General features: G+C 37.8%; 2 protein-coding genes across 4 annotated transcripts; both read right to left on the minus strand.

The window, feature by feature from the left end:
- Positions 1–800: 800 nt before the first annotated feature.
- snx12 (sorting nexin 12) lies at positions 801–7,884 on the minus strand. Of its 3 annotated transcripts, none has more exons than XM_067492500.1 (6): positions 7,461–7,883; positions 5,726–5,821; positions 5,267–5,391; positions 4,739–4,829; positions 4,080–4,090; positions 801–1,884 (listed from the first exon to the last, which is right to left on the minus strand). In XM_067492500.1, exons 1-5 carry the CDS (start codon positions 7,623–7,625, stop codon positions 4,085–4,087), a joined length of 483 nt encoding a protein of 160 aa, XP_067348601.1. In that variant the 5' UTR covers positions 7,626–7,883; the 3' UTR covers positions 801–1,884; positions 4,080–4,084. The 3 variants fall into 3 exon arrangements, with proteins under 3 accessions (XP_067348601.1, XP_067348600.1, XP_067348599.1); XM_067492499.1 differs by lacking the exon at positions 801–1,884 and adding an exon at positions 1,911–2,715; XM_067492498.1 differs by lacking the exons at positions 801–1,884; positions 4,080–4,090 and adding an exon at positions 1,911–2,715 and having other exon boundaries at positions 7,461–7,884.
- A 40-nt stretch (positions 7,885–7,924) lies between these two features.
- LOC137108149 (cytokine receptor common subunit gamma-like) lies at positions 7,925–13,894 on the minus strand. The gene is made up of 8 exons (XM_067492489.1): positions 13,740–13,894; positions 13,030–13,120; positions 12,499–12,671; positions 12,152–12,285; positions 11,880–12,045; positions 10,928–11,030; positions 10,379–10,442; positions 7,925–9,549 (listed from the first exon to the last, which is right to left on the minus strand). Exons 1-8 carry the CDS (start codon positions 13,804–13,806, stop codon positions 9,283–9,285), a joined length of 1,065 nt encoding a protein of 354 aa, XP_067348590.1. The 5' UTR covers positions 13,807–13,894; the 3' UTR covers positions 7,925–9,282.
- Positions 13,895–13,973: the final 79 nt, after the last annotated feature.

Consider the following 13,973-nt stretch of genomic DNA (forward strand, 5'->3'; position numbering starts at 1 on the left):
AAGAGATTGTAACTGTGCCAAGATCTCTGAGTGAGAATTGCAAGTTGGAAGTTGACAAAAAAATTGGGAAAGGGGGTTTGTCACCTGTGGTCACGTGCATGTCAGGCTCCCCAGGACTTTCAGCCTCTACACCTGCCTAAACTATATAAAGAGGCCTAAGTCAACTGCAAGGGTTACAAGGTTTAAGTTGTGCATAAAGTTCAAACACAAGCATTAAAGCTACACAGGACCAATCAGAATATAGTTTAAAAATACAGGTATCTCTTAAGACATATTTTCTCTTACTTAACAAAAAGTACAAGTAGTAGTATGCAGCCATCTCACACCAGCTGATTACCATAACAATACAACACATGGATAGTTAGCATTTAGATGTAACTCCCATACTATTTGGGGATTTGATGTCCACAATCGTACTGATTCAAATCTCACACTCACCAGGCAGAATAACTTGCTTTAAAAAAAAAAACTCTGTTAAGCAGTTTGACACATTTCCACTAAAATTATACTAGCATGCCTGTAGCATCCATGTGGTTAACTAGCCTTACCTTGAAGATGCCAGTCTGGTTTTCTTCTGGTCATCCTTTGCCACAATATAATCCCCGGTTTAACTTTATGTCCCAGGCAATAAACACTTAAATTAACGCTTAAATGTATTCCTCTACATTTCCTTTTTATTGCTTTACATTTTGTTTTATTTCCTATTTCTGTTATTGGAAATTATTCTTTTGTTATAATGTTTACCTTGTGGTGTCAAACACCATGACTCTGGGTACAAGTAACATAATACATAACACAGATGCAGATAAAACCTTTTAATAATCAAAAGGCAGAAAAAATATCTAATGAGGGTAGTTATTAACTATCTGGCACAGTGAATTCACTATACTTGTAAATACAGGTGTGGGGCGAGTCAGCAGTCCCATTTGGGGTGCTTGACCCATTGCTTTCAATGGAGCTGGACTGTTTCACACCAAAGATTATGTGGAAGACAGCAAAAATGATATTTTTGGTCTCCCAAAAAAGTGGTAGGGACATGTGTCTGTTCAATTCTATCTTGTTGCTTCTACATTGCATTTCCCACTGTGGGACAAATAGAGGTTTCTTTTATCCTATGAATGATCCAAGTGCAAGTACTTCGATTTCATAATACAATTCTCATTCCATGGTGTCACCACAAGCATAGAACAATTGTTCTCCATTTTAAAAAATAGCTACAGTATGTAACTTAAGCCAGCAGTAGCATAGGAATGACCCATAACATAATAATCATCCAGAAATAATTTACTTTTTTTTTTTTTTGTCTGATAGAATGGAAGGGTGGGCCTCGCTATAACTATATCTACACTGCTGGCTATGCTATTCAAGGAAACTGCATCACTGGACGCTTTGAATGCATCTCTCCACATTAAGTTTTGGAACACATTTCTAATAAAAATAGTTACCACACATAGCCTTAATATATGTATAATCAACACATATAAGTTCAATTGAGATAATAATGATGTTTTACATTGTGGAGAAGTCATTGTGCCAGGTGGAGCGTTTAAAGAACATCAAACCCATAATAATACTGGGAAGGGCCTTTCTTTTCAAATCAAAACAATCTTTAGCCTCTCACCACATCAGTAATTTTCATACAGCCCCTTAACAATCAGGCTGACACAATGTCCTGTATGTACAACTTAAAATATTTATTTCCCCTTTCATGTTGTTTTTTTTTTTTATATTTTATTGTTAAATTAGGTCATCTGCCAATCTGCAGCCATTCATCCGGCTCTCATGACTCTCCCTGATCCGCATCAGTGCTTCTCAGTGTGACACGCTAATCAGTAACTGTAAGTTGAGTTTCATTGATTCTTGCTTCTACTCCTCCTTTGAAACCTGAAAAGAGACATGTAGGCATGACACAGCAGGCAGCAGGGAATTTAATCAGTGGACAGAATTAACAAGAGTTGGTCATCACCCATTGTGGAACTGAGAAGATAACATGTTGTAATACTCTTCACAATAATATTGATAGAAAGAATGAAACAGCTGAAAATAAGCGCGTAATAATCAATATTTCAGATCAGTAAACCAGATGCTGATTATGCCTCTAAACAATGAAATATTGTTCATATAATGAACCTCTTGTCACAGTGCTTAGATATGGTTATTTAGCTAAGTTAACATTCCCAATATATGGTTTGACAACACACAGGCAAAATGTAGGCATAATGATACATGAAACATAGACAGCAGAGTTAAAACAAAAACTGTGAAACAATCTTGACTGAAAGAATGTTCATAACAGAAAACTTGGAGGGGGAAAATATAATGACCACATTAACATGTCTGTTTCATGATGCTACATGTTGCTCAGCTTTGGGAGGTTATCATCAAAATCAAAACTCTTTTTAAATGGGTTCAAATCAACCATAATGACATAATTATCAATGTGTAAAAAAAAAAAAAAATCTAGCTATGATAAAATTACAAAAGTATACATGGAACATATTTTTGCTGAATCAAAATAATGTGCATACAGTATATGGAATGGCTGAATGAAGACTCAACATCAAACAATTTATACATTGGATCTCTTTGTTTTGCCCAGGAGCAGTAGTTGTGGGTTTCCTACACCGTTGATACTGTTCTGACATTTCCAGCAGTGTTATAAGGATGTCATGTAGAAATAAACGTATAAGAGGCAGGTGCAGCAGTCTGTATTGTCTTTGCAACAAAAGAGAGAAAGGGACAGTAAACATGCCACATATTGTATAAATGTTTTCAAGCTTTAAGTGGGTCTGGCCAATACTCCTTGCAAAGAATCTGACTTACAAGGGCACATTATAAATGACAAAGAAAAAATGTAAAACAAATATGAGTAAGCACCCCCTTCCCCCCCCCCTCCTTTTCTGGTTTTTTGGACTAAAGTTGTGCACTCACCAATCCAATCTGTGTTTTGTAAGCATCAATTAAACAGGAAATGCTGACCTCCACTCTTTTCGAAGAGGTGGAGCGTGAGCATTACTCAAGACATGGAAACCATTTTCTTTAGCTGATGTATTTGGATCGACACCCCCTTCTAGACAAGGCTGTTTTAAAATTATTGTGATGGCATCTCTGATATGAGCTACACATGGTACATGACACAGACTTGCATGCTTGCATCAAGCTTCACCTATAAGCGTCAAAGCAGTGCCAGGTTTGCCAATATATAGAATGATGCACTTCTAATGTTTCAATACTTACATGTGACTAGTATGTGGGCAGGGGAAAGCATTTGTTTTTCCTCCCACACATAGGACAATACATTTAACTGATTAGTTCATCAGACATAAACAGTGCCTGAACTGTAATGAACTTGGTCGATCAAAAAACAAAAGTCGCAACTTGAACATAAAAGTGCAGCAAATATTCTATATGAGCTGCATGGTAGAACAGATACAGACTTAGAGTAGGTCTGAACAATAAAGCTCTGAATTAACAGACTGAACAACATGACTGTGATCAAAGGAAAGTTAAAACAATTTGTCAGCGAAGCGTGCAGGTTTGCCATGCAGCCAGTTTGCCATGCAGCCAGTGATTAGTGCAGTTGATTGTGAAGACTCAGCAGAATTAGTAAGGAAAATAATGTTTTAAAAAGGATCAAGGATGATGCACATTGCAATTTCCTCATCAAACAATAGTTCACATAACTCAAAACACTAGTGATCGTATTTATACTGGCCCAATACTGCTGAATTGAGAAACCTCTGCAAGCCAGTTTCGGAGAAACATCTAATATGTTCCAGTCCACATAGTAATTGGACACTAAAACTGAGACTGTAATTTTTCTCTACTTGATAAATACTACTAACATAAACTGGCTTGGAGAAGTCTCTTCCCTTTGCAACATCCCATTTTTGGAAGAATAACCAGGGAATACGTGTGGCACGTTTACAAGGTAACGTAAGGGATTGCAATCAGAGCTCTTTGTGATGACATTCTCATGCTTTACTTAAGTGTTTGTGAACTATCGCCTTTGGTCTTTACAGTGCCCATGCAACCACCTTTAGCTTCCAGAGAGACAAGATAAAATAAAGCAAACTTACTTCATTCATACCTATAAAAAACAAACAAACAAACAAAAATACAAAAGAGAACAAAACAGGATCAGAACTGTCATTTACAGTCCGCATGCATCCCTATGGTACACATTAGTGCCAGCACACACATTTAGACATTATTCTACTTTATTGACATTATATTACAATCATGAATATATGATATACTCATCAGGGAATGGCTGAATGTATTGTACATTATATTCATTCCTGAAAATTGTGATTAAGAGCCAAAGCTTCACGATACAATCACAACTACTGAAGAGTGTTTTTCTTACTGTACAGTCATAAAACAAATGCACAGAGGAGAGGAGTCACAGAGTAGTTTGAAACATTATCAACATGTCCTGGTGTATAGCACAAGAACATACTCCATCTCCAAGATAAAGTGAACATGCCTTTGCAATGGTATACACAGAGTGTGAGAAAGTGTGTGTGCGAGAGTGTGATAAAGTGTGTGCGTGAGAGTGTGAGTAAGTGTGAGTGAGCGAGTGTGAGAGAGAAACACACAGAGAGAGAGAGAGAGAGACACACACACACACACACACAAGTTGTGAGGGAATAGAAAGGCAATTCAGTCCATTCTAAACCCCAGAGTTTAAGCCCCTTACACTGCCCACCTCCCTCAGTAAACCCTAGTGTCGTACTTTTCCAGGAATGTAGTTACGGTCAATGCTTTCCTCTTGCAGAAACATGTGAAGACAGCGCTCGTTCTGGGCCAAGGGGTGACCTGCAATTCTACAGAAACAATATACACAGACAGGCACACAAAATTTACTCCCTTCTCATTTTAAATCCTTACATTTAGCTTTGTGAAATTCAGTTGAGGCTTAGCCGGTAAAGTGGTGTTGCTTTCCCAGACACAGATTTGGTGAAGCTTTGTGTAGTGCTAGAAATTTTCTGGGAAAGCCTGACTCACAGCGAATAAGAACACACATTTTGTAAACAGAAGCTCTTCTGTAGCTAGAAAACAAACACATTAACTTTGGTCGATGCTTTAAAAGATTTACTTATCCCAGAGGTCTCAGTGATAGAATGAAACAAAACAGCAATACATTTTAATAACAACATCCTATTTTCACCATTAATATATTTTTTTTAAAAATGTATTTGTTTGATTTATCCATAAAAAAACTAAGTATGTGTTTCAATATATGGCTGTGGAACTGGCTGACCTGTTGATAAACTGCTCCAGGCCCAATCGCCGCTCTTCAATAAAAGATTCCTCGAAAAGGCCCTCGTCTCCACGGAATGGCAACTGTCTCTTCAGGGCTTTGCCCGGCAGAGGTGGTACTACAATCTGATGGTGTCAAGAGACAAAACAAATAACAGGGATAATGAAAAAACACTCACCATAAGCCGAAATCCAAAGTCCATGCTCAATATGCTGTTAAGTCAAAACTTTAGACAATTTAAATCACAATCTCACCTCTTGTTCTCTGGCATAGAGTGGGAAAGGTAATTATCACTATTAAACACATATTGTTTATCATTTACTTATTAACTCAGAACAACAAAAACTACAATGTAAACCTTATGATAGATGAGAAATTGTGTAAAGGTATTTTACACCTGTTAGACAGGTGTCTTCACATACTTGACATCCCTCTAACATGCCACTATTGCTCACTCACCTTACTGTCTCTTTCCAGCTCATTTTTTAACCACTCAAAGTCACTGTATCTTCTTCTCACACAGGAATCCTTCAGTTTAAAAATGGGAAGGTTTGTCTACACAGAGGAAAAAAAAAGGAATAAAACAAAACAGTCCTTGGTTTATAGTACATTCAAATTATGTGCACATGGTCACGGTTGGAAAGTGAGACCAGCGCCTGCTATACAACTGACAACTACAAAGGCTCACTGACTGTAAAGTCTTGAAAGAACATGGACAGACGGAATTATGTGACAAAAAATAATATATCTCTTATTACCAGAATGTGGTTAACTGCTGGCATGAATGTCAACAATGCAAGCATGCTTCGTTATTTCCTAATCTGTTTGTGAAAATTGCTAGTCATGTCTTACCAACAGTCCCAACCTCAAAACTTAAAAAGCAGCCAATTATCACATTGGTGGAATTCAAGATTTAATTAACGATAAACTGATCCAACGTTAATATTATTATTGTCTCAGCGTGTGGTGTATGGCGACAATTACTTAGATTAGAAAGAACAGAGAAATCCACTGAACAAGTAAAAGTGGCTGTACTTAAATCAGGGTAGGTGGTACTTTAGACATTAACTGACACCTTCATTATATTTGATAGTGTTTTAGTGACATGGGAGATACTGAGACTCACTGCTGAGGATGGTTTGCAGACCGTGGGAGGGACAATAAAACGTGAACGCAAGGAAGTTTCACATTTGTTAACTAGACGGATGTGATTTGTTTCCGGCGTTTTCCTGCAATTGGAAGCCAGGCTTGTTTGGATGTACGTAATAACAAAAACAAACAAACACATAAATAAAAAATAATAACTTGATACCACATAGGTAGCAGTACATAGAACCATAGAAACAATCTGAGGAGACGGTTACACGCGCCACCATTGCGCAATCAGCTTCCTGAAAATGTTGAACGTTAGCTGTGTCAGGGATTTTTCTCCATCTCACATGCTTAAGAGTCTAACGGACAAGCAACTTTAGTGACATTACTCCAATAAAGTTTCGACCCCTAAATAATATTACTGCCACTAATGTTACTAGTCGCATGCGTAGTGTTTGACATCAGCCACAAAGTCCAATAAATTAAACCGACTTTCTGTAACTACATTCACTGTATTGCTAACCTCCCGTTTCCATAAAACCAGATAATATTAATAATAATAATGACAACAATTAGCACTGTAAAGTAAACCTTCCTTAATACAAGGGTGTAACGTTAACGTTTGTCTTTAACATCGAAGCAACTTTACTTACACAACGTGAAATTAGTCTTTGCTTTGCTGACAGTTAACGTTAGCAGTTAGCTCCGAGGTGTCGGCTATGACCTTTTCCTACTAGCAGTTTTCCCTCAGTTTCTCGGAACTTTAACGAGTTAAGATCGACAATTCCAGGCCAATGCTAACTACAGCTGTAACGCAGCTCCACGGGTAAACTGTAAACCCCGTTTGTCCACTGACGGTGGAAGACGTTGGCATGTTCACGAAACTTCCAACATCACAGCTTGCTAACTCCAAACCCACAAGACAGGCCCCGGAACAGTCCCCGGCCCTCGAGTTTTACTCGGGCGTCCAGCGATCGACTTGAGCTCAGTGAGTAAACCTGCTAGCGTTAGCAACAGCAGCGTAATTGGGTTAACAGTTAGCTTAGCGAATCAAAGCTAAAAGCTACAACGAGGTGTTTTGCTTTGCGGCTTCGACACTCACCCGCATGCGAACTTCGTAAGTTGTGTAACGGTTCCGGCCAACTCCAACGATTTGTGGGTCATACACGTCTATTTCCAGAAAATTGCTGGGGGGGCCGTATGCATCCGTCAGGTCCTGGGGCTTGGAATTCAACCGGCGAGTGTCGGCCACCGCAGGCTCTGACATTTTGTCGGGCTGTAATTCGTGGACGACCAACAGCAAATCAGCGTCAAACAACTAAATGCACCGCAAATTCTTAAATGTCATTTGAACACATAAATTGATTGCGGGAGCTGATCGCTTCGGCTCGGGAAGTTCGGACTTATAGCTGTGTGTCGGGTCTGTTCTTGCGGAGGCCGGCCGCCCTGCGCCCTACTCTTCTTGAATCTGAAAAATGCGTTGCCTCCGTACTGCGCTGTGCGGGACCGAGCTGCACTCCCTCTGAGGACAGGCAGAGGACTGGACGTAGGGAGACTGAGCAAGGCTTCCCTTATGGTTGTACAATTTATTTTTTTCAAAAAAGCAGTAAAATACAAAAAGGATTACATCATGCTTCCCTGGAATTACACAACTACAAAAGTAGTAGTATAGTAGTAGTAGTAGTACAAAGTGGTTTTGAAACAACAACAAAAAAAACTTTCAAACAAAACTGAAAAAAATACATTCAAATATGTTTAAAAGGATAACATAATATAGAAAATATAAAAATACAGAAACTACACATTGAAGACAGGAAGATTCAGGCATTGTTTACTATATATAACATTGATTTCATTTTCGGATGAATTGTTCCTTGTGGTTGATGCATACCACATGCATTGGTATGAGCTTCTCACGTCCTAATAAACCATCAGGCCTGCACTATTAAATGTGAATGTTTGAGTTTGTTCTTGATGCTCAGGAAAAATTTCTGACTAAACTATAGAATAGATGTCACGTTTGATGGGGATGAGCACCAGTCAACTGTGTTTTATAGAATTCACAACTGGAAAAATAGATTCTTATCATTTCTTGGTATAAAGTATCACTGTGTTTGACTAGTTGAGTGAGCTAACACACACACACACACACAAAAAAAAAACCCAAAAACAAATGCAAAATCCTTTTCAGCAAGTCACTTTCTCCAGATATATTTCCCTCTCATAAACTGAAGAGCACCAAGCCACTAGAATAAACATTACTAAGATTTGTGCTTCGTTTGGGCAGTACCAGAGTCTGTTAAGGTGATTAAGGTACTTGTCTATTTGGATAGTAACATTTGTATTTACATTTGCCTTTACATGACATGTTACAAAAGGTTAAGAGTGTACATTAATGCACATACTTCAATGTACCAAAAATGTACCTGACTAAAGGAAAAGTTCAAAACTTACATTCATGCTTAAACCAGGCAAATCGCATTCCTTAAGGGATTTGAGGAATTAACTGCTTTATGTATAAAAAAAACTTCAATGTATTCTCCTAGTGTAGTGAAGACAGCAGAATTACAGATAAAGTGAAAAAAGGAATCATTACTGCAAAGTGGTGGTTAGCAATTTTAAAAATATTTATACCCGATGTATTTGACCTTTGAACTGCACGGTATTACAAAAAAGTGGGTCAGAAAGCTTCTTCTACTATACGGATTATTTTCTGCTAATAAGATAATGGGATGAGGCATTTGGAGGAGATTTTGAAAAAAATCTTTAAACATCAATATCTTTATTATAACGGATTACTTTTAAGTGGTTCTGTTTGTCATCCATTTTCTGACTCTTGCAGTCGTACAAGAGATGCATCTGTCAGTATAAAGAAAATCTGGACTATAAAGTTTTGGCAAACTCATCTGGGACTGAGATGCATCTTAAACAGAGACATGCTGCTCCTCCTTAGTGGAGGCAAGTGCTGGTGAGGAGGAAGAGGAGCAGGGGGTGGACAGGTCTTCGGCCTCTTGGAGGGGGATGGACACAGAGCAGTCGGTTTGGTCGGTGTTGACAGAGCAGTTGGAGCCATCAGAGCTCTCGCTGTCGGACCGAGAGACTTGGCAGTACTCACGGACAGGACAGGCACGTTCATTGTAGTTAGCCTTAAAGTTCTCAACATTTAGTCCTTTGGAGGGATGAAGCCACTTCTTCAAGAAAAAAATACATAAATAAAGGGTATTACTTGTTTTGCCGTCATCCAACATGAGAGGATATTTCTATTACTCACTGTTGCACCAAATTAGCCTTTCATGAACTTAATATAAGCATTGTGGATAGTTATACAGGAAAATACTTTCTGAGCCCAAAAACCTTAAATAACTGTAAGAATAACAGGCTTTGTTTTAAGTGTTCTGATATTTTTAACTATTCTTTAACCAGTGGTCTAACAATAGCAGTGTTCATCGGTCACCTCACATCTTTGACCCACATTGAAATATCTCAAGTTTTGAATGGATAACTATGAAATCTTGTACCCAGAGGGGAAATTATATCAACTAGTGATCAACTCTGCCTGTTCCTCTAGCACCACCGTGAGGTTTGCATTAGTGGAATTGTGGAGCAACATTTCTCAACAAATATTTGATGACTTAACCGGAACTCTGGACCTTATGTACACTTTGGTGATCCTCTGACTTTTTAAGGACCACCATGAATTCACTATTTTACTTTGGCAATATGACTTTTGTGCTTAGTGTTAATTCACTAATGTTAACACTCTAAGCTGCAGCAGAGACCAGCTTGCAACTGCACATTTCCATGTGATCGTGTTAGTATTTAGCTCAAAGCACGTCATGTACAAAGTACAGTGTCCCATGGAAACTAGTCTTGTCACTTTACGCTTTCAATGACTGCAATAGCTTCAGTGTATAATTTTAGTAACTGCTAAATTAAAAATAATATTTGCTTTAAATTTTATACTTTCAAGTGCCCTTAAAGTTTGATGAAGGAGATACAGAGCTATTGGGTGCTACTTACCTCAATGTCATGGTAAGGAATCAGAGATTGTGTAGGGACCACAGGGATGAGGATGATTCTGAGTCTGTATGGGAGGAAAAGTTTTAATATTAGATACTTATATCAACAGAAGCTCATGTTCCCTGCAACTCGTTAGTGCTGTTGTGGAGGCCATAGAAGTCATTTCTTTATTTATTATATTTTGTGTGCCTACATCTTTAACTAACTTTAATTTTGGCACAAAACATAGTTATCATTGGTGCCTTTTGGTGATTTAAGATACCAGTGTTTTTGACAGTAGCATAAAGATATATTTAGGTAATATACAGAAATATTGCCTCTTACGTGACATTGTGTAGCAGCAAATTAAAAATTGTGTTATCATCAATGCATGTACTTCTGGTTTAATGAATTAACATTTTCTGGAAAAAAAACTAATAACAAAAAAATGTTATAAAGATAAGGTAGTAAGGCAAGTGTGTGTGTGTGTGTGTGTGTGTGTGTGGCAAAACATATTTACATTCAAACACTTTAAGCACTATAATTTATATAACGGATTGGCCTACTCACCTTTCATGATGCAGCAAGATTATGACCAGTAAGACGAGAGTGAATCCACCCAGCACATACAGCACTGGAGTCCAAATGGACATTGGATTTTTTGGATTTCTGTCTGTGCAGGGGAGGAAGAGAAGTTGATTCTGTAATCATGTAATCTTAGTCATTTGTTAGTACATGGATTAATTAATTAAAGTCTGCTTCGATGTGCTGACTTTAGAGGTCTGCGTAAAATAAAATGGACTTGAGAAAACAGCAGGGCGGAAAAGAACAACAAAAAGGAGATATTGGAACAAAAGGGGGCAGGTTTTGTTCATTCATGGTCCTTACCTCCCATTTATTAAAAAAGCCACTTGACTTGACTTGACTTGTAATTACTTGGTCTTTGATTTGTTTTATATTATTCAAAGTGCTTTTATGCTACTGTGAAGCACCATGAACTACCATTGTGTATGAGAAGTGTTGTACAAATGAAATTGACTTGATTTGAATTGACATGTACAGTAGCAGCAGATGCATAGTAGTAGTCACCTTTAATGTATAATCTAGTGAACTTTGGTAAGAAACCATCATGAATTTGTAGAATAAATTAAGTTTGCTTGTTCAAGTAACACAGTGCCAACTTAAAGGGAAGTAACTAAAGAATTTTTTACTGCTATGTTGCCAACTTATACTGTGCATGGGATAGTTTATAATCCCTAAAATAACATTATCTCCCCAGTCAAATTTCCTGAAGTTCATTTTACAAGTGTTTCAAACACAAACATACACATTCCTAACAGCTGCACAGAAAATACTGTAAGTCATAATGAGGCACTTCTAGCTACACTGTAGTGGCCAATACATTTGCTTTTCTATCAAACCGTACAATGTTTTGCAGAAATTGCTTGTGTGCCTCAGGCTTTTTTATCAGGTAATGTTGCAGTTTCTTCTTCTAGAAGGCAGTATTTAATTAATTCAGTACCAGTGCTGTTGTTAGATCCCCAGACCACAGGCTCACTCCAGTCACTCCAATACGAAGACTCTCCACAATGTCCACCGATTTTGCTCCGCACTTGCAACTCATATCTAGAATTGCTGGAGGGCAAGTTGATGCAGAAACTTTGCTTTGATGTGCTGACTTTAGAGATCTGCGTAAAATAAAATGGACATGAGAAAACAGCAGGGCGGAAAAGGACAACAAAAAGGAGATATTGGAACAAAAGGGGGCAGGTTTTGTTCATTCATGGTGCTTACCTCCCATTTATTATCGTTGGTCCTGTACTGAACCTCACTCTCTACACAGTTTGTAGAAGTCTGGTTCCAGTAAAACCACAGGTTAGAGTCAGATCCGTTCTGGACACTCAGGTTGACTGGTGGATCTAACAACACTAGAGAGAGACAACACAGAGCATTAAGAGAGAACAGAGCATGCAGTGTGACACAGTAATAGTGAAGACATGACAATATTTGTTTGTACTGCTTGCTTTTATGTGAGAATACTAGCTTGATTTTTCCTTTACTGGAATAGATTAAAGTTATGTTTGCGCTATACCAGTAGGTGCAGAAATATCATATGTTGCATCCTATTAAGAAAGAAATACCTTTATTTTTCAGTTCATGAGGCATCTTAAAAGTCTTGTTGCCATGTACCAGTGTGGTGTAAAATGTGGTGAACCTCGCTGTACTTTCAAGATAGGGCTGGATGCATCCAATAATTGTGTTGTTCTCAAACACATAGCTGTTGCAATCAGTGACTTGTTTGTCATTGTGGAACCTGGCCAGAATAGAAACTGTATAATTATTCACATACAGAGAAAAGATAGCAGCCATATCAATTAACGTCATAACGATAAATATCAGTCATCAACTTTTGCAAAAGACTAGTCAAACATTTTCCGGTACAGCAAACCTACATTTTGGTTACCTATATAGCAGCTTTTTCGTTTCTGTAAATTACTATACATATATGTAGGTCACCCTTGTTTTGAGCAGAAAATACAATCTGCTGTTGATTTGGTGAGGTATCTCAAAGAAGTCATTTAGTCATTTGGAAAGATATTGCAAAAAAAAAAAGAAAGAAAAGAAAACGAATCAGCGCCAGTTTTATGCTGCTGCTATTAATAGTTACGTACCAGCTGTAGAAGGTGTAATTGAAATCTGGCGTCCCCTTATCATTCCAGGTACATTTCACGTGTTTCAGGTGCAGCACCAAACAGTTCACACCTTCCAGAGACACAGGAGGAAAATGAAGAAAGGAAACCAAATGTCACTAGCTGTAGAGTGTGTATGCAGAGTGTCTATGTACTGGATATACATAAATGTCAGTAGGCTAAAAACAGTGCTCTATCACACACACAATGAGGAAATGGCAGCAAATGACGTCTGGGGGAATTCGCGTATGATCGAGGAAGTAAGGTTCTAGAGAATTTTACTGAGTTTTATACTAAAAGTGAATATTTACAATATTATGAATTAATTATATTTTAAGGGATTTGTCCCTCCTTTAGTATCTGTGCTTTGAGCTTAAAAATCTTATCAAACATTGTCCTAAAATTACTAAAATAAAGGCAATTCTACAAAGATTTCTATTTGTATTTATTTGTATTTATCCATTTATATCTATTTCTATTTGGCTTTATATCTAATATTATGGATATAAAAATGACAAGTTTAACATCACAATAGCCTAAAGTGAAACAATATGTTTCGGTTTGCCTAAAGCCACAAACAATGTGAATAACTGCTTACACACATCGAAAAAGGCTGAAATCTTTCATTACTAATACGATTTATATTATCAAAGTTACTTAAATCCTCAGTTGTTAGCCTTAAATGTTCTTACCTGGTGGTTCTTTAGCAAACACATGTCTAGTCAGACAGAGAAGTAGAAGGAGCCGGATCGACATCATGGCTCACAGAAACAGGATGCTTCGAGCAGCGCAGTTCTTCCTCTACATCTGAGTATCGTATGCACTACCTATTACATTTCTATCTACTCTTCTGACTTTGTGTGGGGTGTTTCCTGTCAGCGGAAGTAGTCAAGATATTAGGCTATAGATTAACAAGATACCTCTAC

The sequence above is a fragment of the Channa argus genome, chromosome 22 (genome assembly GCF_033026475.1).
Source record: "Channa argus isolate prfri chromosome 22, Channa argus male v1.0, whole genome shotgun sequence".
NCBI classification, from domain to species: domain Eukaryota; kingdom Metazoa; phylum Chordata; class Actinopteri; order Anabantiformes; family Channidae; genus Channa; species Channa argus.

Excerpts from the sequence above, each read along its gene's own strand:
- LOC137108149 (XM_067492489.1), bottom strand. The coding sequence starts at position 13,806 with ATGATGTCGATCCGGCTCCTTCTACTTCTCTGTCTGACTAGACATGTG. Across the intron at positions 13,121-13,739 it reads GTTTGCTAAAGAACCACCAG|GTGTGAACTGTTTGGTGCTG; the intron begins GTAAGAACATTT and ends TGTCTCTGGAAG. Across the intron at positions 12,286-12,498 it reads TCATGAACTGAAAAATAAAG|TGTTGTTAGATCCACCAGTC; the intron begins GTATTTCTTTCT and ends GTCTCTCTCTAG.
- snx12 (XM_067492498.1), bottom strand. The coding sequence starts at position 7,625 with ATGTCAGAGCCTGCGGTGGCCGACACTCGCCGGTTGAATTCCAAGCCC. Across the intron at positions 5,822-7,460 it reads CTTACGAAGTTCGCATGCGG|ACAAACCTTCCCATTTTTAA; the intron begins GTGAGTGTCGAA and ends TCCTCTGTGTAG. Across the intron at positions 2,716-4,738 it reads GTAACTACATTCCTGGAAAA|ACAATACAGACTGCTGCACC; the intron begins GTACGACACTAG and ends TTTGTTGCAAAG.